At 45.4% G+C, this 26,299-nt stretch overlaps 1 protein-coding gene across 4 annotated transcripts in view; it reads right to left on the bottom strand.

Moving 5' to 3' along the window:
• The window catches only part of LOC140392687 (intermediate filament family orphan 2-like), an 83,293-nt gene that overhangs the window by 8,042 nt on the left and 48,952 nt on the right, over positions 1–26,299 (bottom strand). For all 4 annotated transcript variants that reach the window (XM_072478211.1, XM_072478213.1, XM_072478210.1 and 1 more), the window contains exons 4-8: positions 12,197–12,337; positions 10,749–10,897; positions 2,975–3,095; positions 1,747–1,836; positions 1,454–1,584 (exon numbers count right to left, since the gene is read on the bottom strand). In XM_072478211.1, the coding sequence (XP_072334312.1) occupies positions 1,454–1,584; positions 1,747–1,836; positions 2,975–3,095; positions 10,749–10,897; positions 12,197–12,337 (632 nt within the window). The remainder of the gene's footprint in view (positions 1–1,453; positions 1,585–1,746; positions 1,837–2,974; positions 3,096–10,748; positions 10,898–12,196; positions 12,338–26,299) is intronic.

The following is a 26,299-nucleotide window of genomic DNA, read 5'->3' as shown; positions in this document are numbered from 1 at the left end:
GATTGAGGGGGATTTAGAGATGTGGATCAGAAATTGGCTAGCTGAAAGAAGACAGAGGGTAGTGGTTGATGGGAAATGTTCAGAATGGAGTTCAGTCACAAGTGGAGTACCACAAGGATCTGTTCTGGGGCCGTTGCTGTTTGTCATTTTTATCAATGACCTAGAGGAAGGCGCAGAAGGGTGGGTGAGTAAATTTGCAGACGATACTAAAGTCGGTGGTGTTGTCGATAGTGTGGAAGGAAGTAGCAGGTTACAGAGGGATATAGATAAGCTGCAGAGCTGGGCTGAGAGGTGGCAAATGGAGTTTAATGTAGAGAAGTGTGAGGTGATTCACTTTGGAAGGAATAACAGGAATGTGGAATATTTGGCTAATGGAAAAGTTCTTGAAAGTGTGGATGAGCAGAGGGATCTAGGTGTCCATGTACATAGATCCCTGAAAGTTGCCACCCAGGTTGATAGGGTAGTGAAGAAGGCCTATGGAGTGTTGGCCTTTATTGGTAGAGGGATTGAGTTCCGGAGTCAGGAGGTCATGTTGCAGCTGTACAGAACTCTGGTACGGCCGCATTTGGAGTATTGCGTACAGTTCTGGTCATCGCATTATAGGAAGGACGGGGAGGCTTTGGAGCGGGTGCAGAGGAGATTTACCAGGATGTTGCCTGGTATGGAGGGAAAATCTTATGAGGAAAGGCTGATGGACTTGAGGTTGTTTTCGTTGGAGAGAAGGTTAAGAGGAGACTTAATAGAGGCATACAAAATGATTAGGGGGTTGGATAGGGTGGACAGTGAGAGCCTTCTCCCGCGGATGGATATGGCTGGCACGAGGGGACATAACTTTAAACTGAGGGGTAATAGATATAGGACAGAGGTCAGAGGTAGGTTCTTTATGCAAAGAGTAGTGAGGCCGTGGAATGCCCTACCTGCTACAGTAGTGAACTCGCCAACATTGAGGGCATTTAAAAGTTTATTGGATAAACATATGGATGATAATGGTATAGTGTAGGTTAGATGGCTTTTGTTTCGGTGCAACATCGTGGGCCGAAGGGCCTGTACTGCGCTGTATTGTTCTATGTTCTATATTACAAACTTGAGTGGATACTGCGGAAAAACCATCCAACTCCTGCTGAAACATTCACAACACTGATCTCCACATTAAAACATCACAATGTTAGGTCTAAAATCAGCCAGATAAGAATACTGTTGAGACAGGGTGCTGCGCAGAGTACCCAATTATCTTTTTTCAATTAAGGGATAGTTTAGCATGGCCAATGCACCTATCCTGCACATCTTTTTGGGTTGTGGGCGTGGGACCCACGCAGACATGGGGAGAATGTGCAAACTCCACATGGACAGTGACCCAGGGTCGGGATCAAACCCGGGTCCTTGGCACCGTGAGGCAGCAGTGCTAACAACTGTGCCGCCCGGTGTACAAGAAGTTTATCATGGGTTCTCTTACCTGCCTCCTGACTGTTTAATGAGCCGACGACAGGTTTCCATTTGCACATCTAGACCACGCTTCATGCTGCACATTTCCATGTATTCGTGGAGGTGGCGGTTCATATCGCTTTTGGCACTGGTTAACTCCAGCTAAACCAAAAGAAGACGCAGTTAAAAGTGAAGTGCGATAAGTGGGTTGGGGGTGGAATAGGAGGCAACTCATGCAGTAAGAAATAGACAGTGGTGGAGCAAGTGGATGCAGAGCATGAGATTATTATTCTGAAATTCGAATGTTCACTGAAAAGGTCTCACCTCTATTTGGCCAATGGTTTCCTGATACTCCTTTTCTCTAGTTTTGAAGAGCGATTCAGTTTCTTTGATCACAGTTTCCAAAGTTTCATCCTTTGAGTAAAACATGAACACATTTTTAACTCTTTTTAGTATTTATAAATAAGAAAAATCCCTGTGGGATCACAAACATACATACTCTGTGTTTGAGACCAGACTAGATGAACATTAACAAGTGACCCTTCACAAAGTTCGAGATCAGCCTGAGCAGCGAAAAACAAAACTTCCATTATCAAATCACTTCTGCAAAGAAAACATTTCTTTCAGGCCAACAAATATGATTGGATAGTTATTGCCACTGATATATATCTTCTCTGTATGCAATTGAGATTTAGAAGCGAGACCTAAAGTGACACGAGTACCTTTGTATCAAAGTGTTTCCCCTCTCCATCTATAACCTGCCCCCAATTCTGCCTCCTCTGTCCAGAGACACCTGGACTATTGGAGAGGACATATTCTGTACTATGACCTACACTAAGGCAGCAAGCATCACTGAAGATGGAATTACATTACCCATAACTGGCAGTGTTACACCACTCAGATATAGATAACAAGGGTACAGGCTAGTACTGAATTCTCCACATAATGTGCCATCCAGGTAGCCTGGACGGGAGGGAAAAGAAAAATCAGAAACTGGGTAGATAGAGGCCAGATTAGTCAGCCCATTCTAGCGGTCGCAAACACAGAACTTCTGGCAGTTAGGAATAGCAGGACTTTCACTACCTTGTCAGCTGCAAAATGGTTAATAGAAACATTGCAGATGATGCAAGGAGTGAAAAAAATTACCCGACTTGCTCACATGCAAATCATACATCAGAATAGTCAAACACATCACCCTGAAATACTGCATCTGGGGTTCAAGTGGTCACTTCACCAAGATACAAGGAGGGCACTCCTTAGGGGAGAGCACTCCCAGGAGGGACTCTCTCTGCTTTCTGCATTTCAGATGGGTAAACTACTTATTTACTTTAAAGTCACCAACGGTTCCAATGAAATCTTAAGTGTGAGGAAATATTACTCCAGTTCAATCAGAATCTCTGGGGCAGACGTTCCTTCTACACAAGGGCTTCGCTAATGAATGACACCCAAATGTAATGTAGAATTGTAGCCCAGAGATTTTTAGAACATTCATAGCTTGGCAAATTCCACCTCTGCCAGGATACATTGAATTATTCACTTGTGAATAGGGTACCTCTGGTGGAGGTTCCACAATGGCCGTGTACTCAGCAAAATCTTCCCAAAGCAGCAGGGTCTCTTCATTTTCTTCCCAGCTCAGACTGTCACAGTCGTCCTCAAAGTCAAACGTCTCTCGCCTGGGAAGAGACAATATTAATTCCAGATGTACAACGGGTAAAACAGGTAGTGTTCCAAATGGTTTCTTATCTCCCAAAGCCATCAAGGAACCAGCAAGAGCAGGGAATAATATGCAAAGTAGAAGACAACATTTGAGACCATATAACTCCGACAATCAGGGTGATAAAGACGATTTTTAAAAAATCTAAATTTAAAAAATGTTGATTGAGGGTAAAAGACTGCATAGGAATGGCAAAAAAGGAAATATACGGAATAGATTCAAAGGGATAGCTTTCGATTTTGAATAATATATCTCTCAAAAACATCAGGGATTGAATAAAATAATACCTGTTTAGCTGTAAATATTGTGAAATATATAAGAGAGAAAGCAAGATTCCTAAATTTGAGTGTGTAGGAAATGGACGGGAAGAACAAGAAATTCTAAATATACTCAGGAATGTCAAGAAAGCAGTGAGCTCTACAGGGAAAGATTTAGAGGAAAATATAGTTGAAAACAAAGTAGAAATGTAAAACAGTGGTTAATGTCAGCAGTAAAGAAAAACATTCAGAGAAGGAGTAGTCCACAAAAATAACAATGGGATGGTTTGTAAAGATGGATAAATTGATTAGCTATTTAACCATAGGGTGGCACAGTGGTTAGCACTACTGCCTCACACTCCGAAGACGTTCGATCCCGGGCCACTGTTTGCGTGGAGTTTGCACATTATCCCCGTGTCTGCATGGGTATCACCCCCACAACCCAAAAGATGTGCAGGGTAGGTGGGTTGGCCAAGCTAAATTGTCCCTTACTTGGAAAAAAAAATTATTTAAAAAAACTACTTAACCATTATTTTTCAGGAGTGTTCACAAAAGAAATGGGGGGGGAGAAATGACAGAATTGGAGGCACAGTTTAAAAATAAAGCTAGTGTGAAATATTTTGGGAAGCTTGTTGAAACTCAAAAGGAAGATAAAGCTCCTGGGCAAGTTTCTCCAATGGGCAGGTTTCTCCAATAATGGGGCTATGTCCCCACGCCTGCGAGAAAACGGGCGCAAATCACTCCGGACTTTTTTTTCTAGAAAGTCCGGGATGATTCTCCGTTTTTAAGGGGGCTTGCAGGGCCCCGGAATGCTCCACGCAGCTCCGGCTGCCGATATGGGGCCCTGCACTTTCGGCACCGGCCCCGCACGACATGGCAGACCCACACAGCGGGCCAGTGCCGAAGAAGTAGGCCCCCCCCCCCCCCCCACCCCAGATCACGCGCTCCTGCAGATGGTGGCCCACGATTGCGGGCCTGGCCGTCGTGGAGGCCCCCCCTACCCGCCCCGGTGACGCATCCCCTTGCCCACAACAGAACGGCCACCGCAGCCGTGACTCTGAGCTCCCGCTGGGTGGAACCATATGTGAACCACGCCGGCGGGAACTTGGCCGGTCGTCCGCGAAGAATTGCCGTGGGGGTCTCTTTCAACGGCCCGTGACTGGCGGTGATTCTCCGGTCGCTGGAAGGCGTCGCGGGTCTGGCGCCCCATTCTCCACCCCCCCCCCCCCCCCCCCCCCCTCCCCGCACCAGGCATGATTGCGGTGCGGCGGCTCAGAGAATCCCAGACCCTGTCTTTGATAATTTTCAGGTTTTGAACAAACTGAAAGCTGGCAGACCTCTTGCAGATATTTTTCTGGGGCACTTGACAAACCTTAAAAGTTTGGAAAACTAAGTGTGACTCTCATCTTCAAAGCGCTGAGGGTTGTATCATCAGTTTTTCATAATGTATCCATGCTTAGCACTTGGGCGTGGCTGGCAAGGCCTGCATTCGTAATCCAGATCAGGTGAAAGGTCAGGTTTCCTTTACTGAAACACGTTAGTCAACCAGATGCGTTATAGAACACAGAAAAATACAGCACAGAACAGGCCCTTCGGCCCACGATGTTGTGCCAAACTTTTGTCCTAGGTTAAGAACAAATTAATCTACACCCCATCATTCTACCGTAATCCATGTACCTATCCAATAGACGTTTGAAGGTCCCTAATGTTTCCGACACAATTACTTCCACAGGCAGTGCATTCCATGCCCCCACTACTCTCTGGGTAAAGAACCTACCTCTGACATCCCCCCTCTATCTTCCACCATTCACCTTAAATTTATGTCCCCTTGTAATGGTTTGTTCCACCCGGGGAAAAAGTTTCCTACTGTCGACTCTATCTATTCCCCGATCATCTTATAAACCTCTATCAAGTCGCCCCTCATCCTTCTCCGTTCTAATGAGAAAAGGCCTAGCACCCTCAACCTTTCCTCGTAAGACCTACTCTCCATTCCAGGCAACATTCTGGTAAATCTCCTTTCCACCTTTTCCAAAGCTTCCACATTCTTCCTAAAATGAGGCGACCAGAACTGCACACAGTACTCCAAATGTGGCCTTACCAAGGATTTGTTATGATAAGCTGTCACTTATCAATACCAGCTTTGTATTTCAATATTGTTAAAAAAATGAATTAAAATGATCATTCTGCTGCAGTGGGACTTAAACTCTGAAAGTCTGTCTTGATTATTAGTCCAGAGGCATAATCACTATGCAATGAATCCAGAATTATATGATGTTTGATTCCATCCCCTTTAAGCATTTCCAAAGAAGATTTAGCTCAGTCATAGATACATTTCACTGCTGGGGAAAAGAATGGGGTCAAAAGCTAGAATTAGAGTTTCAAATTAGAATAGGGAGTCTTATGAAAATTGTAAGGTAGGAAATACAGTAGAGAACTAAGCTGGATTTGGAGCGATTGACGAGAATGGTTCTGGGGATGAGAAAAGTGAGATGTGAAAATAGACAGGAAGAGTAAGGACTGTTTTCTTTGGGAGAAAGGGAGGCGAAGAAGAGATTAATCGCGATATTCAAAATCAGGAGGGGTCTGGACAGGGTAGATAGGGAGAAACTATTCTCATTTGTGAAATGAGCGAGAATGCGAGGACACAGGTTTAAAGTAATTAGCAAAAGTAGTGGTGACAGGAGAAAAACGTTTCATGCAGTAAAGTGGTTAACTTCACTGCCAGAGAGTGTGGTGGAGGCAAGTTCAATTAAAACATTTGAAAAGGAAGAATGTACACTGTTATGAGGAAACGGTATGAGAACGGCACCGAGTGAATTTCTCATTTGGAGAGCTGGTGCAGACATGATGGGCTGAATGGCCTTCTTCTGCACTGTAACAATCTATGATTCTGAGCAGAGAACTAAATAAAATGAACTGTGGGAAGGCCAAGGTGAATAAATTAGTGGCCAACATAAAAATGGAACCTAAAAGTATTTTTAGAAACACCAATATTAAAAAGGGTAGTTAAAGAAAGGATGGGCTGATTAAGGACTGAAAATTAGATATTCTTGTGTAGGTGGAGACATGATTGAAGCACTAAACTAGTACTTTGCATCTGATTTCAATAAACAGTATGTTGTCAAAGCAGTAAATGAAGGGACAATATAAAAATAGAGGGGTAATATTTAAAAGGTTGTCAGTCTTCAAAGTAGAAAAGTCAACCAGCCCATATAGGGTGCATCCCAAGTTACTGAGGGAAGTAAGGGTGAACATTATGGAGGTTGCAGCTCCTTCATTAGGTGAGTCACGTGATGAAGGAGCTGCACTCCGAAAGCTAGTGACTCTAAACAAACCTATTGGACTTTAAGCTGGTGTTGCAAGATTTCGAACTGTGCCCACCCCAGTCCAACGCCAGCATCTCCACATCATTATGGAGGTTGTGGCCATAATCCTCTGTGGATATGCAGGTGCTACTAGAGGACTGGAAGTGTAAATAATACAAATCTTTTCAAAAGAGGGGAATAAACCCTGCAACTACAAACCTATCAGCTTAATGTTAGTGGTAGAAAAATTCTGAGGCAAAAAAAAAAAAATCACAGAATCCCTATGGTGCAGGAAGCCATTTGGCCCATCGAGTCTGCACCAGCCCTTGGAAGGAGCACCTTTTAGACACTAAGGGGCAATTTAGCATTGCCAATCTACCTAACCTGCACATCTTTGGATTGTGGGAGGAAACCAGAGCACCATGCAGGCACAGGGAGAAAGTGCAAACTCCACACAGAGTCACCCGAAGCTGGAATTAAACCCCAGTCCCTGGAGCTGGGAGACAGCAGTGCTAACTACTGTGCCACCGTGCCATCCTGAGACAAAATTAATGAACTTCCAAAAAAGTATGGCTAATAAATGGAACTCAGCATGAATTTGTGAAAGGCAAATCATGTTTGACAAATTTGATCAAGTTCTTTGAAGTAGTATCAAAGAAGGTTGAAGGTAGTGAGGTTGATATTGTGTGTTTGAGCTTTCAAAAGGCATTTGACAACACGCCACATAATAGACTGATGAAGGAGCTGCACTCCGAAAGCTAGTGACTCTAAACAAACCTATTGGACTTTAAGCTGGCGTTGCAAGATTTCTAACTGTGCCCACCCCAGTCCAACGCCAGCATCTCCACATCATTATGGAGGTTGTGGCCATAATCCTCTGTGGATATGCAGGTGCTACTAGAGGACTGGAAGTGTAAATAATACAACCCTTTTCAAAAGAGGGGAATAAACCTTGCAACTACAAACCTATCAGCTTAATGTTAGTGGTAGAAAAATTCTGAGGCAAAAAAAAAAAAAAAAAAAAATCACAGAATCCCTATGGTGCAGGAAGCCATTTGGCCCATCGAGTCTGCACCAGCCCTTGGAAGGAGCACCTTTTAGACACTAAGGGGCAATTTAGCATTGCCAATCTACCTAACCTGCACATCTTTGGATTGTGGGAGGAAACCAGAGCACCATGCAGGCACAGGGAGAAAGTGCAAACTCCACACAGAGTCACCCGAAGCTGGAATTAAACCCCAGTCCCTGGAGCTGGGAGACAGCAGTGCTAACTACTGTGCCACCATGCCATCCTGAGACAAAATTAATGAACTTCCAAAAAAGTATGGCTAATAAATGGAACTCAGCATGAATTTGTGAAAGGCAAATCATGTTTGACAAATTTGATCAAGTTCTTTGAAGTAGTATCAAAGAAGGTTGAAGGTAGTGAGGTTGATATTGTGTGTTTGAGCTTTCAAAAGACATTTGACAACACACCACATAATAGACTTGTTACAAAACTGAAGCCTGGGGGATTAAAGAGACAATAGCACCACTGATACAAAATTGGTTAAAGAACAGAAAGCAGAGTATTGGCAAATGGCTGTTTTCAGGAACGGAGGTGTACAGTATACAGTGCTGTTTCCCCAGTAGTTGGTGTTGGAACCCTTGCTTTTTTTTTCTTTTTATAAATTTAGAGTACCCAATTCATTTTTCCAATTAAGGGGCAATTTAGCATGGCCAATTCACCTATCCTGCACATCTTTGGGTTGTGGGGGCGAAACCCACGCAGACACGGGGAAAATGTCCACACGGACATTAACCCAGAGCCGGGATCGAACCTGGGACCTCGGCGCCGTGAGGCAGCAGGGCTAACCCACTACGCCACCGTGCTGCCGTAACCCTTGCTTTTTATTTTGATACATTTTAGTAACCCAGCTTGGGTGTGTATGCAGGGCATAATTTCAACATTTGAAAATTAGAAATGAGGATGTTAACAGACTAGTAAAATGGACAGACACTGGGAAATTACCATAGAAGTGTGAAGGGACACATTTTGTGAGCCTGTCTGAGTTCCTGTGGCAACATGCACTTTTAAAAATAATTTAGAGTACCCAATTCATTTTTTTCAATTAAGGAGCAATTTTAGCATGGTCAATCCACCTAGCCTGCACATCTTTGGGTTATGGGGGCGAAACCCACGCAAACACAGGGAGAATGGGTAAACTCCACACGGACAGTGACCCAGAGCCAGGATCGAACCTGGGACCGCGGTGCCATGAAGCAGCAGTGCTAACCACTGCGCCACTGTGCTGCCTGGCAACATTCACTTTTACACGGATGTTGCATGTTGTACTCTGCAGCGATAGAATGGAATCATAGAATCCCTACAGTGCAGAAAGAGGCCATTTGGCCCATCGAATCTGCACTGGCCCTCGTTACTTAAGCCCATGTCTCCTCCCTATCCCCTTAACCCAGTAACCCTACCTAGCCTTTTGGACACCACAAGACAATTTTTAGCATGGCCAATCGACCTAACCTGCACATCTTTGGACTGTGGGAGGAAACCAGAGCACCCGGTTGAAACCCACGCAGCCACAGGGAGAAAGTGCAAACTCCACACGGTCACCAGAGGCCGGAATTGAACCGAGGTCCCTGGAGCTGTGAGGCAGCAGTGCTAACCACTGTGCCGCTCTTATGTAAAGGCTCAGAATTGTTTTCCATCACATAGTTGACCAGGAGTTTCACCTGCTCTTACCACCTGCCATGAGTGTGTGTTGGAAAGATTTGCAGGTTGATAACATGTTTGGCCGCATTACGAACCCGCCTTCCTTGGTAATCAAGTTCTGGGATAGGAAGTGAACCTGGAGAATCTGATTCAGAAGCAGGGATACTACCCACTGCCACCCACAAGGCCGCCCTTGGGGTGAATGAGGAGAGGTGATATAAACTAAATGGTACAATTTTATAGGGGATGCAGGAAAAGGGACACCAGGGGGTGTTCAGCACATAAATTTTGATGTTGGCAGGACAAGTTGAGAATGTTATTTTTAAGGGCAGCCCGGTGGCGCAGTGGGTTAGCCCTGTTGTCTCACGGCGCCGAGGTCCCAATTTCGATCCCAGCCCTGGGTCACTGTCCATGTGGAGTTTGCACATTCTCCCGTGTTTGCGTGGGTTTTGCCCCCACAACCCAAAGATGTGCACGGTAGGTGGATTGGCCACGTCAAAATTGCCCCTTAATTGGAAAAAATGAATTGGGTACTCTAAATGTAAAAAAAAAAATAAGAGAATGTTATTTTTAAAGAAAGCATATGGGGCACTTGGCTTTAATAGTGGCACTGAATGCAAAAACAAGAAAGTCATAAAACACTGGTTATGACCCAGCTGGAGTCTTGCATCCCAATTCGGGCACCATACTTAAGCAAAGACTTCAAGGCTTTGAGAAAATACAGATGAGGTTTACTAGAATAGTGCAAGGGATACAGGGCTTCCGTTACATGTAAAGATAAGAGAACCCGCGATATTGTTCTTTGTACAGGGACAACGGAGGAGATATTTAATAGAGGTATTGAAAATCATGAAGGGTTTAGATAGAGCATATAAAGTTAATCTATTTCAAATGGTTGCAGGGCACAGATTTAAAATGATGTTCCTCAGTTGACCACGTGCCTCACATATTAATGCTTTTCTCCCCAATTTGGAGTTTAATGAGTAGAAAATGATATACATATCTTCTTCCCATCTTTTAAAGCACAGCACAAAGTGCACCCCCACATCTGCATGCTGCAACACTAGGTCACATTTAGTTATGAACCTCTAAGAGCATAGATTGCAGTTAGAGAATAACCATTATCCTCTTGTGCATCCTGCCCACAAAGCTATCCAAAATTAAACAGCACTATGGAACGGAATTAATTGAACTTGTAAGGCTTTAAAGTAACCACAAAGGATGTTCCTCCGCACAACCTTCCCATGTTAATAACTAAAGATCAATAGGAAAACCACTTTGGTTTAATTAAAAAAGATAAACTGTAATTTTATACAATGTGACCAGAGGAATCTTTTACTTACAGTTGATTGAGCATTCGCTTCATTTCATCAGTTATATTGAGGGATGTGCTGACATCATCATCAGAATGCCGTGTGGTATCGCCATCAGTTTCTGAGCTCTCATCATCACATGCTGGCTTTTTCTCTTTCTTTTTGCTGACAGTTGTCACCTTATTAAGGTAAAGAACAGGATAAAGTTAAAAGAATAGGATCACAAAAGGTATAGGAGCAGCAAAATCAGACAGGCGGCTGCAGAAATGGTGCGCGAGGGAGGGTTTCTGATTTCTGGGGCATCAGGAACTGTCAAGATGGACATTTTGCACCTCAACAGGACAGGACTGGAACTCAGGAGCTCGTGGAAAGTTGAATAATGCTGTGGGAGAGTTTAATCTAATTTCAGATTCATTAAAATAAATATTTGATTTTTTAAAAAGGGTACAGGGAAAGGGCAGGTTAATAGAACTATGAGACAGCTGAGGCATAGAATCATCGTAGTTGACTCATGGACCTGGGAAAACCTGGCTCTAAACCAGGGTAACTAAATGAGTTTTCATTTAATATACATTAAAAAAAAAATTTAATTAAAAAAAAAAAATTGAGTACCCAATTTAGTTTTTCCAATTAAGGGCCAATTTAGCTTGGCGAATCCACTTACCCTGCACATCTTGGGGTTGTGGGGGCGAATCCCAGGCAAACACGGGGAGAATGTGCAAACTCCACATTAACAGCAGCACGGTAGCACAAGTGGATAGCACTGTGGCTTCACAGCGCCAGGGTCCCTTGTCTGTGCAGAGTCTGCACGTTCTCCCTGTGTCTGCGTGGGTTTCCTCCGGGTGCTCCGGTTTCCTCCCACAGTCCAAAGACGTGCAGGTTAGGTGGATTGGCCATGATAAATTGTCCTTAGTGACCAAAAAGTTTAGGAGGGATTATTGGGTTACAAGAATAGGGTAGAGTGAGGGCTTAAGTGGTTCGGTGCAGACTAAATGGGCCGATTGGCCTCTTTCTGCATTGTATCTTCTATGTATCTATGTATGACAGTGACCCAGAGCCGGGATCGAACCTGGGACCTCGGTGCCATGAGGCAACAATGCTAACCACTGTGCTGCCCCATATATTTTTTAAGTTGTCAACCAATTAGAATCATTCTATTTTTCATTTAAGTGCATCTGAGAAAGATATATCTACTGATTAAGTTACTAACCAACTCTCAGAAATTTACAATGGTAGAATTTGTAAAACAGATGACAAATTCTTAAGCTTCAGCAAACATTGCTCTGCAGATCCTTTCCTGTAATAAGCGATTCCCAAGCAGACAGTCTAAATGAAACAGGAACTTCAGCCGGAGGAGAGCCAGTCATTATATATACCTCTTAAATTACTCCAGGGCAGGGAATGTGTTAACCTCACCCATATCAAAAGCCTTTATTCCCATGCACATTAACTGAATTTCAATTGCAGTTTCCTTTTACCTGGAACATTTTGCTCATGTCCTCAGAATTTCGCTGCTGTGCCACATCACATAGTTTGGCAGTGATGTCAATCCTCCGGCAGATATCCATATCCACTTTCATCGCCTTTTCTTGAATCTTGGTATCCAAGTCGGACATTTGCTGCAATGGCACAGAAGGTACTTCTATCATAGGTTTTATGAACTATATTTTGGATCAGGTGACAAAATGAAACACTCAAATTTGATTAATTTCTGCAGTCAAAGGTAAATCAGTGCAAACAAAACTTGTACAAGACAATCGCAAACAATTTTTAAAGAATTTGAACATTTCACAGGAGCCTCACAATTACACAAAACACTGGCAAGCTTTGTTTTTGCTGTTTGCTGCGTGCACTTTTGATTTTAATATAAACATTGCCCAAACCATTTTGTTTCTCACGCCACCAACCACACACGAACAACTGAAAAGTTAACAATTCCATTTAAATAGGTGCAAAATAGATAATCAATTCCACTTTTAAGAAATGTTTATTTTTCAAATAGTTGGAAACAGATTTAATAATTATCAACAAATCATCATATCAACACACAGAACAAATGTATCACATATACAGCCAACCTCAAGTACTCATGCTCCCGTTATCTCTGTTCTCACTTGTTGAGAATTTTGATGGTCATGGGAAAACAGCACGATGCTGTGCAAAGCAACTTCACCTTCTTAGCTTCAGTTGTCAGTGACATTTTCAGTAGTGCACACAGACTAGCACAAGTGAAACAATAGTGTAAAAGGAGATGACACAGTGGCCAGCACTGCTGCCGCACAGCACCAGGGACCCAGATTCAGTTCCAGGCTTGGGTGACTGTGTGGAATTTGCACTTTCTCCGTGTCTGCCTGTTTTTTTCTCCAGGTGCTCCAGTTTCCTTCCATAGTCCAGAGATGTGCAGGTTTAGGTGGTGTTATGGGGATAGGCTGGGTGAGAGGGCCTAAGTGTGGTGCTCTTTAAGAGGGTCGGTGCAGACTCAATGCGCCGAAAGGCCTCCTTATGCACTGTAGGAATTCTATGATTCTAAGGGCTCCCGAACAGAACAATGTCTACATTCACTCGGATTCAAAGAGGTGACCTGCTGGACTAGGAGCTGGGCATGGAGTTGGGATAGGAGTGTGAAGTCAGTTTATGCACTTGATCAATGCAATGTCATCCTGTGCCAGGAGCTTGGCACAGTTCAAGGTGGTGCATAGGGCCCATATGAATGAAATGAAAATCGCTTGTCACAAGTAGGCTTCAAATGAAATTACTGTGAAAAGCCCCTAGTCGCCGCATTCCGGCACCTGTTCGGGGAGGCTGGTACGGGAATTGAACCGTGCTGCTAGCCTGCCTTGGTCTGCTTTCAAAGCCAGCGATTTAGCCGTGCTAAACAGCCCCTGTTTATGATGTGGCCGCAGATGAATGGGTTCTTTGCGGAGGTAGAAGAGAGGTGGAGGGGGGGCCGGTAAATCACATCCACATGTTTTGGTCATGTCCACGGTTGGTGAGGTTCTGGGGCTCAATATTCAAAATATTATCGAAGATTGTGGGGGTGGAGATGTGGCCGGGCCCTCTGGCGGCGATCTTTATTTCCATTGTACTGCACATGCAAAGCAAATACCATGACCTGTCGCATTCTTCAGTATGTTTTCCTTTATTTCTTCCTTTCCCTCACTATTCTAAGATAAAGTACCAGTGATAAAAAGTGAAATAAATCAAAACTTACTAGATTTTTTATGTAAAGAAAAGGTAATGTTAAAAAAGACAAAATAGAAAATTAGACCCCGTTACCTCCTCAGGGTATTAAACAGGGTAGGTGGGGGACTTGTTTTACTCATGATCTTCAAAAATACTCAATTGAGGAATTGATCAGGGGCAGCACGTGGCATAGTGGTTAGCACTGCTGCCTACGGCACCAAGGACCCGGGTTTGAATTCCGGCCCTGGGCCAGTCTGTGTGGAGTTTGCACATTCTCCCCTTGTCTGCGTGGGTTTCACCCCACAACCCAAAAGATGTGCAGGTTAGGTGGACTGGCCACATTAAATTGCCCCTCAATTGGAAAATAAATGATTGGGTACTCTAAATTTAAAACAAAATTGAGGAATTGATCCCTTGTATTGGAAATTGTTTATGCCACTTTATTACTTAAGAGCTAGAGTGAAAAAGTAGGAAAATATAGGCCTATATGTCCACCGTCAATTGCGGGGAGGGTTATTAAAATCTATTAGGGCGTAGTGACAGAGCACTTGGGAAAACATGAACTGATCAGAGAACCCACATGGATTTGTGGCGTGCAAAATATCTAATTTACCTAGCTGAATTTTTAGAGAACTGACTAACATGATAGATAAGAGAAGACAATCAATGAGGTTCCTCATGAGAGACGATTAACAAAAGTGGGGGAATATGGCTGCAAGATACTGAGAGTATGAATAGTGGGTATGCATTCAAATTGGCAGGATGCAACGAGTGGTGTCCCACCATCTTACCCTGGTCCCTCAGCTTTTAAAAAAAACAATATTTATTAATGACTTGGATAAAGGAAGAGATCAGTATATCCAAATTTGCTGACACCAAATTAAATAGTACAGTAAATCACGTGAATAGGAGCAGAAAGTTGCAAACTAATACAGATGGATTAAACAAATAGGCAAAACTAGGGCAGCAAGTGGAGCTCAATGCAGGAAAGTGTAAGGTCATCAACTTGGAATGAGAGAGAGAGAGAAAGCGAGAGAGATTGAGAGAGAATTATAAAAAATTTAGGGTTCAAATACAGAAATCACTAAACACTAATAAAATGATACAAAAATAATTTTAAAAGGCTAATGGAATGTTGGGTTTTCGTTCAAGCGGACAAGAATCTAATGAGGTAGAAGTTATGTTGGTTATGCAAGGCTATAGTTAGACCTCCATTTAGAATGCAGCATTTGTTTTTTGTCCCCATACCTTAGGAAGGAGAGATTGGGCATGAAGGGGTTACAGCACAGTTTCACCAGAATAATACTGGGGTGAAGTAAAAGGGTTAAATTATGGATACACTAAGGGATGCCACAGTGGCTAGCACTGAGGACCCAGGTTTGATCCCGGCCCCGGGTCACTGTTCTTGGGATGTTTGCACATTTTCCACATGTCTGCGTAGGTCTCACCCCCACAACTAAAAGATGTGGAGGATTGGTGGATTGGCCATGCTAAATTGCTCCTTAATTGGAAAAAAGAATTGGGTACTCTAAATTTATAATTAAAAAAAAATATGGAGACATTTACATGGACTAAGCTTGTATTTCCTGGAATATAGAAGGGGATGATGTAATTGATGTGTCATTGGTGATTGACAAACTATTTCCTGTAGGGGGAGTTCAGAACCAAGGGCCACCTGACGAAGGAGCAGCGCTCCGAAAGCTAGTGACATCGAAACAAACCTGTTGGACTTTAACCTGGTGTTGTAAGACTTCGTACTGTGCTCACCCCAGTCTAACGCCGGCATCTCCACATCATAATATTGAAGTTAGAGTGAGGCTGCTCGGGGTCATGTCAGGGAGCACCACTTCACATGAGGGTTACTGGAAATCTGAGCTCCCCGCCCCCCCGGTGGAGCAATTAAGATTATAAAACAGTTTGATTATCCCCTTTGGCTGACAAAATCAAAATGACAGACCAGGGCCGGTAGATGAAGTAACGATGACCCAATTGAATGGCGGAATATGCTGGAGAGGCTAAAAGGCATGCAACGGCCAGTTATTCATATAAAACATTTCTAGGAAGCCTTAGACATGCAACAGCAACTTGTGTCATATTGGAAGAGGATCAATGTGGAAGATAGTCCCAATGCAGGTCTCATGATGCTCATTTTAAACTCAAATGTATCAAGGTGAAAAATTACAAACCTAAGCAACTACATCTCACTTCCTCTAACAAGCACAATCAGACTGGCTTGATGCCTTGCATTGTATTTACTGTACATCAGTATGCACAAACTGATTAATGCACTCAAATCTTCCACTAAACCGTGAAACTTGAAAACATTCATTTGGCTGGCAGAATGGAAACTTTCAAACATACAGATACCCAAGACTTAAGGAATGACAAACTTAATGGATAGTAAAGATTGAAGCTGCTTTATTTACAGCGGCAAGGTCTGCACACTGGCTAAATGAGGACATTGCACAGAGCGAAATTCCAGTTAAAATTTTTGGTCTCAGTCCTAGTCTAGTTAGAAAAATGACTGCATCAACCATCTATATGGCAGTGATCCAGCTGCTGCTTCTTTTCACATATGGTGCCCTGAGAGCAATCATGGTTTCTCCTCTCCCTCATACATTATAAGTGGATTAAACATTCAAACCACTGTTCAACCTTTGAATATGCAGCACTTCCAAAACCATTGCTATTAATGAAATGCCCACTCACAACCTGCCGTCTAGCCATCCATTTTCTCCTTGAACTCCCAGACAAAACCAATTATGAACATTTATCAGGCCTCATTATGATCAAAGAGTTTTTTGGGTCTATACAGAGTTCCAGTGCCAGTGAACAAACTGCAAAGAATTAAATGTATTCCTCAGCTGAGCACTTTAAAAAAAAAAAAAAAATGTGAGCAGAGGGAGGAAAGATTTTGACAGACGGTCAAGATCATTGGTCTCTACTTCTGAATTAATCACTGCAGAAAACACAGTTTTACTTCAAAACTGCAAGAGCATTTCTGGCCATAAACCAAAATAATTTTTAAGATCACAACAATGAATGAACCTTTCATTCAAATATTTCTCAAAGAATGAGCCAAATAGTCTCTGATTCTGCAAACTTCTATTTAGAAACAAAAAGAAATCTTGCATTGATGAAAAGATAATTCAGTAATCAGAGTTACAAGAGACTCATTAAAGAAACTATTTTACTTCCCCTTCAACTGCCATATATCAAGCTGCATTCAAGTGGAAACCAGGCGAAAAACTGAAACATTCAGCAAAAACTGAAATATTCAGCAAAAACCATCACATTCCAGTAGCAATTTGACCAAATACTGCATGGGAATAAACATATCACAGCTTTGATTAAAGCTTGCACACCCACACTGCCAGGTCAGTAGTCAGCAGAATCAAATATACCATGGTTGATAACTATCTGGAGTCTGGACCAGTCAAAACATTAATGAGAATTCCAGATAACAAAGATAAAGTTTTAGTTGAAGTTTTATTTGAGACACGACATCATCCTGACTCATCAAGTATGTCATGTCTCAACATTTAGTGTGGATTATGTTTTAGTAATTGATCGGTTTCATTTTTTACAAGTTGGGTTTAGTTTTACATATATTGTACCTAAGCCAATGCTACCTAGTTACTATCAAGAATATCCAGTCAAATGTAATTCTTAAAAATACCCTGCGCTGAACTTTCCAGTTGCTATATCTGCTCAGAATGTGATTAGCTCGGGCGACATTTAGCCGCGTGCCTGTTCCAGAATATCTATCATCTATGTACATATTTTCAAATTTGGTAGACCAATGGATTATTAAGGTCGTGAGATCATTAGCATGAGGCTACTGAGGGTCCCACGGCCAAATGTGTTTTTTTTGTTCACGAGACAGACATTGTTGGCTAGGTCAGCATTAATTTCCCATCCCTAACTACCCTGGTTAGCTACTTTCTTAAAATGCTGCAGCCCATGTGGTGTAGATACACCCAGTGTTTCTAGGAACAGAGTTCCAGGATTTTGACCCAGCCACAGTGAAGCTTATTACCCACACGCAAAATGATCCTTTGTTACACCCTCTTGGGAACAGTACAATGGGTATTATTTCCCCAGTAATATCACCACAATAGCCACAGGTTTTAGCGGAATTTCAGCAAAAACTAATTTATGATCAACCACATATATTTTATCAAAATCAAAAACTATGCAAGATGTCACTGCTCAGGTGAGTCATGTTTCACTCTCAGGACAACACACCAATTTAACTTGCCACTGCAGTTGGAACTTCCGGTAGCGGCCATGACTTGCTAGGTCACGCGAACGGTTGGTATATAGAGGCGGGAGCGGCCGGGGTCAGCATGGGTGAGCTGACTCACGGAAGCACAATGGGGGGAAACCAGAGCTAAGCGGATTGCTTGGGGGGGGGGCTGCTTTGCTGACTGAAGGGGAGCCAGGTGAGGGATATGGATGGAGAGGGATACGGGGGGGGGGGGGGGGGGCAGGGGCAGAGCTGGAGGAGGGAGGCGGGGGCACGTGGCTGGCCGAAAAAGGGAGATGGCTAGTTAACCCCCCAACCAGGCTGATCACATGGATCATGAGGGGCCTGAATGGGCCGGTCAAGTGGTCCCACGTGTTCTCGCATGTGAAGGGGTTGAATGCGGATGTGGCCATGTTGCAGGAGACGCACTTAAAGCTCGCGGACCAGACGAGGCTGAGGAAAGGATGGGTGGGACAGGTGTTTCACTCGGGGTTAGACCAGAGGGGTGGCCATTTTGGTCAGTAAACGAGTGGCGTTTGAGGCGGGGAGCATCGTGGCGGACAAGGGGGGCAGGTATATAATGGTGAGTGGCAAGCTGCAGGGGGCCCAGGTGGTGTTAGTGAATGTATATGCCCCGAACTGGGACGATGCGGATTTTATGAGGTGCCTGTTGGGTAGGATCCCAGACTTAAAGATAAGTCACCTGATAATGGGTGGGGACTTTAATACGGTCTTGGATCCGAGCTTGGACCGTTCCAAGTCCAGAACGGGAAAGAGGCCGGCGGCGGCCAGGGCCCTGTGGGAGTTCATGGGAGTGGACCCCTGGAGGTTAACGCGGCCAAGGACGAAGGAGTTTTCCTTTTTCTCCCATGTCCATAAAGTCTATTGGCGAATAGACTTCGTTGTGTTGAGTAGGGCGTTAATCCTGAGGGTGGAGGGGGTTGAATACTCGGCCATTGCGGTCTCGGACCATGCCCCGCACTGGGTGGACCTGCGACTGGGGGCGGAACGGGGTCAGCGCCCTCACTGGCGACTGGATGTGGGGCTGCTGGCGGATGAAGAGGTGTGCGGGCGGATAAGGAGGAGTATTGAGAACTATGTGGGAGCGAATGACACAGGAGAGGTGACGGTGGCAGTGGTTTGGGAGGCTCTGAAGGCGGTCATTAGGGGAGAGTTAATCTCCATTAGGTCCCATAGAGAGGAGAGGGAGAGACTGGTGGGTGAGATACTCAGGGTAGATAGGAGGTACGCGGAGGCCCCAGAGGGGGAGGGCTGTTGAACGAGCGCCGGAAATTACAGGCGGAGTTTGACTTGCTGTCCACGGGGAAGGCGGAGGCGCAGCTGAGGAAAGCAAAGGGGGCAGTGTATGAGTACGGGGAGAAGGCGAGTAGGATGCTGGCGCACCAGCTGCGCAGGAGGGAGGCGGCCAGAGAGATTGGGGGAGTGCGGGATAGGGAAGGCAACATGGTGCTGAGCCCAGAGAGGGTTAATGAAGTCTTCAGGGAGTTCTACGGGAGGTTATACGAGTCGGCAACCCCCGGGGAGGGGGAAGGGATGAGGCGGTTCATGGACCGGTTGAGGTTCCCAAGCGTGGAAGCAGAGCGGGTGGAGGGACTGGGGGCCCCGATTGAGTTGGAGGAGGTAGTCAGGGGGCTGGCAGGCATGCAGATGGGCAAGGCCCCGGGCCCGAATGGCTTCCCCGTAGAATTTTATAAGAAGTTCTCAGAGCTGTTGAGCCCGCTCCTGTTGAAAACCTTCAATGAGGCAAAGGAGAGAGGGACCCTCCCTCCGACAATGTCGCAGGCATTGATCTCGCTTATCCTGAAGAAGGAGAAGGATCCGCTTCAGTGTGGGTCCTTCAGGCCGATATCGCTCCTAAACGTGGATGCCAAGCTGTTGGCAAAAATTCTGGCCACCAGGATAGAGGACTGTATCCCGGGAGTGATTGGGGAGGACCAGACGGGTTTTGTTAAGGGCAGGCAGCTGAACACAAATGTGAGGAGGCTCATGATGCCCTCGGAGGGGGGAGGTGGAGGTGGAGGTGGTGGCTGCGATGGACGTGGAGAAGGCCTTTGACAGGGTGGAGTGGGAGTATCTGTGGGAGGCGCTAGGCAGGTTTGGATTTGGGGAGGGATTTATAGGGTGGGTCAAGTTGCTGTATCAGGCCCCTGTAGCGAGTGTGTCCACAAACCGGCTAAGGTCGGAATATTTCAGGCTGCACCGGGGGATGACACAGGGGTGTCCCCTGTCCCCGTTGCTGTTTGCCCTGGCAATTGAGTCATTGGTCATTGAGCTCAGGACTTCAGGGGATTGGAGGGGGCTGCTGCGCGGAGGGGAGGAGCACCGGGTCTCCCTCTACGCGGATGACCTGCTGTTGTATATTTCGGACCCGTTGGAGGGGATGAGGGAGGTCATGCGGATCTTGGGGCACTTAGGGAGGTTTTAGGGGTATAAGTTGAAGTGGGGAAGAGTGAGCCGTTCATGGTCCACGGTAGGGGCCAGGAGGAGAGACTGAGGGAGCTCCCGCTCAGGATAGTGGAGAGGAGCTTTCGGTACTTGGGGATACAAGTGGCCAGGAACTGGGATGCCCTGCACAGGCTCAACTTAACCCGGCTAGTGGAGCAGATGGAGGGAGAGTTTAAAAGGTGGGATATGCTCCCGCTTTCCTTGGCGGGACGGCTGCAGACTGTGAAGATGACGGTTCTCCCCAGGTTCCTCTTCGTGTTTCAGTGCCTCCCCATTTTCATCCCCAAGTCCTTCTTTAAGCGGGCGAATAGGATTGTTACGGGATTTGTGTGGGCGAATAAAACCCTTCGAGTCAAAAGGGTATTCTTGGAGCGTAGCGGGGGGGGAGGGGGGGGGGGGAGGGGGGGGTGCGCGCGGGGGGGGTTGGAGGTCGCGTCGTGTAGAGGCACCGGTCTAGGGGCACTTGTTACGGTTCCGCTGCCGTTCTCGCCGGCGCAATACACCACTCATCCGGTGGTGATGGCGGCACTGAGGATCTGGGGGCAGTGGAGGAGACACAGGGGAGAGGAGGGGGCCTCGGTGTGGACCCCGATACGGAATAACCACAGATTTGCTCTGGGTAGGTTGGATGGGGGGTACCAAGCCTGGTACAGGGTAGGTATTAGGAGGATGGGGGACCTATTTATAGACGGGGTCTGCCCCAGCATGCAGGCGCTGGAGGAGAGGTCGGCCTGCCCCCGGGGAATGCATTCAGGTACTTGCAGGTTCGGGACTTCCTTAGAAAACAGGTGGGGACATTCCCGTGGCTGCCCCCACGTAGGATCCAGGATAGGGTGGTGTCTGGCGTCTGGGTAGGGGAGGGGAAGGTGTCGGACACATATCAGGAGCTGCAGGGGGTAGAGAAAGCCTCAGTGGGGGAATTGAAGGATAAGTGGGAGGAGGAGCTGGGCGAGGAACTGGATGAGGGCTTGTGGGCCGATGCCCTGGGAGGGTGAACTCCTCCTCATCATGTGCCAGGCTCGGATTAATTCAGTTTAAGGTGGTGCATCAGGCGCATATAACGGCAGCAAGAATGAGTAGGTTTTTTGGGGTGGAGGACAGGTGCCCGAGGTGTGCGCGGAGTCTGGCGAATCATGCCCATATGTTTTGGGCATGCCCGGCGCTTAAAGGATGCTGGCAGGGGTTTGCAAGGGTGGTGTCTAGGGTTTTGGTCGCTCGGGTGAAGGCGAGCACAGCGGTAGTGATATTTGGGGTGTTGGAGGATCCGGGAGTGCAGGAAGTGAAAGAGACCGAGGTACTGGCCTTTGCCTCCCTGGTAGCCCGGCGATGGATTCTGTTAATGTGGAGGGACTCGAAACACCCGAGCGTGGAGACCTGGGTTAGCGACATGGCGGGGTTCCTCAGCCTGGAGCGAATAAAGTTCGCCTTGAGAGGGTCCTTGATGGGGTTCTCCCGGCGGTGGCAACCTTTCCTTGACTTTCTAGGGGAGCAGTAAGTGTCAGCAGCAGCAGCATCCTGGGGGTGGGGGGGGGGGGGTTTACTGTTGATACAATGTGAGTTGGGCGTGGAGACAAAACCCACCCTGTTCTGTTTAAAAAAATTTTTAAAAATTCTGTTGTGTAAGTAGCTTCATTGTAAGCTTTGGGCTATGTTTATTGTTATTTTCTATTACAATCTGTATTTCTATTTTTGTTATGTAAAAACGCTCATTGGAAAAACTTTGATAAAACATTTATTAAAAAAACTTTCCACTGCAGTTTTGTGAAAAAACAAAAGCCTAGTGGCAGGAGCGCACTACACTCACATGCAGGAAGAGATGCAGCAAAGGGAGGTTTAAAGAGGATCAAAGAGATAATTGTCAAACAATCAGAAACTGTCAAGCAAATAAGAGCTCACTGACAGAACAAATTGAAGCTGAAAATTTGTACACCAAATCTAGATCACCAATGACAACATATGTTTAACATAAAAACATCTTCAGGCGCACATCAATATAGAAGCGAACTAGAGCAGATCGAGCATTGAAGAGGAGAGATGGTGAAAAATTTGGTTTCTCAAAATGGCTTTCAAGAAAGCAAAAGAAAGAAATTGGGTTGGGGAAGTGTCCCAGAGAGCAGGGATGTGCAAATTCAATGCCTAATCATCAGGGTTGGGTTCAGGTGAAGATGCACAATATCTGACTCAGTGACTTGGAACTTGTGGGAGGGGCAAAGGGTCATAAACTCATACAGCACAGAAGATTGTCACTCTGCCCATCAATTCCACTTCCTCACCCTTACCCCATATCTCAGCAATTTGTTCTCTTTCAAGTGTTTATCAGATTTCCTTTGGAGCCGACTATTGAATGTATTTCCATCACCCGATCAGGCAGTGTTTTCCAAATCCCAGCCACTCATATCATCTCCGTTTCTTGTAACACCTTGACTCTGTGCCCCCAGATTATCAACCCTATTGCAATTAAAAATTACTCCTTCCTTACTTTATCCAAACCCAGAATTTGTACCATCTCAATCAAATCTCCTCTTAGCCTTCACTACTCTAAGGGGACAACCTTTAAAACTGTACCATTTATCTTGTATTGTCTCTCACTGTTCATTGCAAAATGCATCACCTAACACTCATTTACACTGAACACAATTCATAGCAAAATGCATCACCTAACACTCATTTGCACTGAACACCGTGCACCTATGTTCTTATGAAGTTGATTATACCATCTCCCTCACTGTTCAAGTCATCTGCCAATTTCAAAATTCTGAGTATGGATTTTATTGTTGTTCTTTAAATAAGCCTGTGATTGTGGCTCAGGCCATAAAAAAACTGGAGAGATGCGATGTACAGAACAAAGAACAGTACAGCACATGAACAGGCCCTTCAGCCCTCCCAAGCCTGCGCCGTTCACGCAGCCTGTCTAAACTAAAACTGCCTGCATTTCCTGGGTCCGTATCCCTCCATTCCCATCCTGTTCATGTATTTGTCAAAATGCCTCTTAAACATCATTATCATACCTGCTTCCACCACCTCCCCTGGCAGAGAGTTCCAGGCACTCACCATCCTCTATGTAAAAAAACTTGCCTCACACATCTCCTCTAAACTTTTCCCCTCGCACTTTAAACCTATGTCCCCTGGGAAAAAGCTTCCGATTATCCACTCTGTCCATGCCACGCATAATTTTGTAAACTTCTATCGAGTCGCCCCCCCCAACCTCTGTGCTCCAGTGAAAACAATCAGAGTTTACCAATTTGTGTTGGGGAACAGGAAGCCAAACATCAGTGAGGACGGTGGTAACAGATGAGCGCTACTCAGTGCAGGCCACAGTTTTACATAAATTGGAGTTTTTGGAGGGTGGACAATGAGGGATGAGCAATGAGACCTTTAAGAAGGGTTAAGAGAAGCAATGAGATGTCATCAGCGTATATATTGAAAGCTTATTCGAAGATTAAAGCAAATTATCACGAATGTTGGAATCTGAAACAAACAGGAAATACTGGACAACCTCAGCAGGTCTGATAGCATCTGTGGAGAGAAAAAGGAGCTTTGACAAAGGGTCATCCAGACTCTAAACATTAGCTTCCTTTTCTCTCCACAGATGCGGTCAAGGCCTGCTGAGATTGCCCAGTATTTTCTGTTTTGTTGTTGAAAGCTTACTCCATGGTTTGGAAACGATTGCAGAGGGACAACATTTAGGTAATCAAATGAAATCCGGAATGAATGTAACATTTTATAGCCCCAAAATATGTAGCTGCGCCAACTGTCCAAAAGAACAATCAAGTCCCATTGACATGCCCCTTTGTCCTATTCTTTACATTTTTCTTTCATCTTTGAAGGAGGCTAGTTGATACAGCTGTTAAAAAGGCACATGGGATCATTGGTTCTATAAATAGAGGCAGGTTCTATAAATAGGGGCTGGTTTAGCACACTGGGCTAAATCGCTGGCTTTTAAAGCACACCCAGGCAGGCCAGCAGCACGGTTCAATTCCCGTACCAGCCTCCCTGAACAGGCGCCGGAATGTGGCGACTAGGGGCTTTTCACAGTAACTTCATTTGAAGCCTACTTGTGACAATAAGCGATTTTCATTTCATTTCAGAAAGGAAGGATGTTGAACCGTTATAGCTCACTGGTTAGGCCTTGGCCAGGTTTGTCTGCTCAATTCCGGAGATCGCACTTTAGGAAGGCTTGGGCGAGAGTGCAGAGGTGAACTAGAGTGATACCAGGGATGAGTCTCTTCAGATATGTGGACAGATAGGAGAAATTGAGATTTTTCACCGTAAGCAGAGAAGGTTATGTGGAGATTTAATAGAGGCAATCAGAATTTTGAGGGGTTTCGACAAAGTAATTTGGGAAAACCATTTCCAGTGACAAGAGTTGGATAAATACTTGAAGGGAAAAGAAGAAAGGGGTTTGGATTTATTGGATGGCTCTAAGAACTAGCACGTGTAAAATGAGCCGAATGGCTCTCTTCGTGTTCTGTAATTCCTTTAAAATCTACTGTGAATTTCACTTTTTAAAAATAAATTTAGAATACCCAATTAATTTTTTCCAAAAAAGGGGCTATTTAGTGTGACCAATCCACCTAGACTGCACATCTTTGGGTTGTGGGGGCGAGACCCACGCAAACATGGGGAGAATGTGCAAACTCCACATGGACAGTGACCCAGAGCTGTGATCGAACCTGGGACCTCTGTGCCATGAGGCAGCAGGGCTAATCCACTGCCCACCGTGCTGCCCTGTGAATTTCACTTTAAATTTTTTTAAAAAATGTTTATTCAGATTTTTCCAACAACATTTTTAACAATCCCCCCCTTCCATAACAAAAAGAAAACAAACACAACAATCGAAAATAATATAAAACTTATACATTGGGTTTCCCCCGGATATAGTAACCCCCCCCCCATATGACTTTCAAAGGTACCCTTGGGGAATTCCCCCCCCACCCACCCAAATACCCCCCTCGAAAGAGCCCCCCCCCCCACCCTTGGGTTGCTGCTGCTGCTGACCTCCTCCTAACGTTCCGCGAGATAGTCTAGGAACGGTTGCCACCGCCTGAAGAACCCCTGCACAGACCCTCTCAAGGCGAACTTTATCCTCTCCAGCTTAATGAACCCTGCCATGTAATTTATCCAGGCTTCCACACTGGGGGGGCTTTGCGTCCTTCCAGAATAGCAAGATCCTCCGCCGGGCTACCAGTGACGCAAAGGCCAGGATACCGGCCTCTTTTGCCTCCTGCACTCCCGGCTCATCCGTTACCCCAAATAGTGCCAATCCCCAGCTCGGCTTGACCTGGACTTTCACCACCTTGGACATAGTCCTCGCAACACCCCTCCAGAACCCATCCAGTGCCGGGCACGACCAGAACATGTGGATGTGATTCGCCGGGCTTCCCGAGCACCTCCCACACCTGTCCTCCATCCCAAAGAACCTACTCAACCTCGCCCCTGTCATATGCTCTCTGTGAGTAACCTTAAATTGTATTAGGCTGAGCCTGGAGCAAGAGGAAGAGGAATTAACCCTACTCAGGGCATCAGCCCACAGACCCTCATCTATCTTCTCCCCCATCTCCTCCTCCCACTTGCCCTTTAACTCCTCTACCGAGGCCTCCTCCTCTTCTTTCATCTCCTGATAGATCGCCGAAACCTTGCCTTGTCCGACCCATACACCCAAAATCACCCTGTCCTGAATCCC

Source organism: Scyliorhinus torazame, chromosome 16 (genome assembly GCF_047496885.1).
Source record: "Scyliorhinus torazame isolate Kashiwa2021f chromosome 16, sScyTor2.1, whole genome shotgun sequence".
Lineage (NCBI taxonomy): Eukaryota > Metazoa > Chordata > Chondrichthyes > Carcharhiniformes > Scyliorhinidae > Scyliorhinus > Scyliorhinus torazame.
This window is presented reverse-complemented; position numbering and strand designations above follow the sequence as displayed.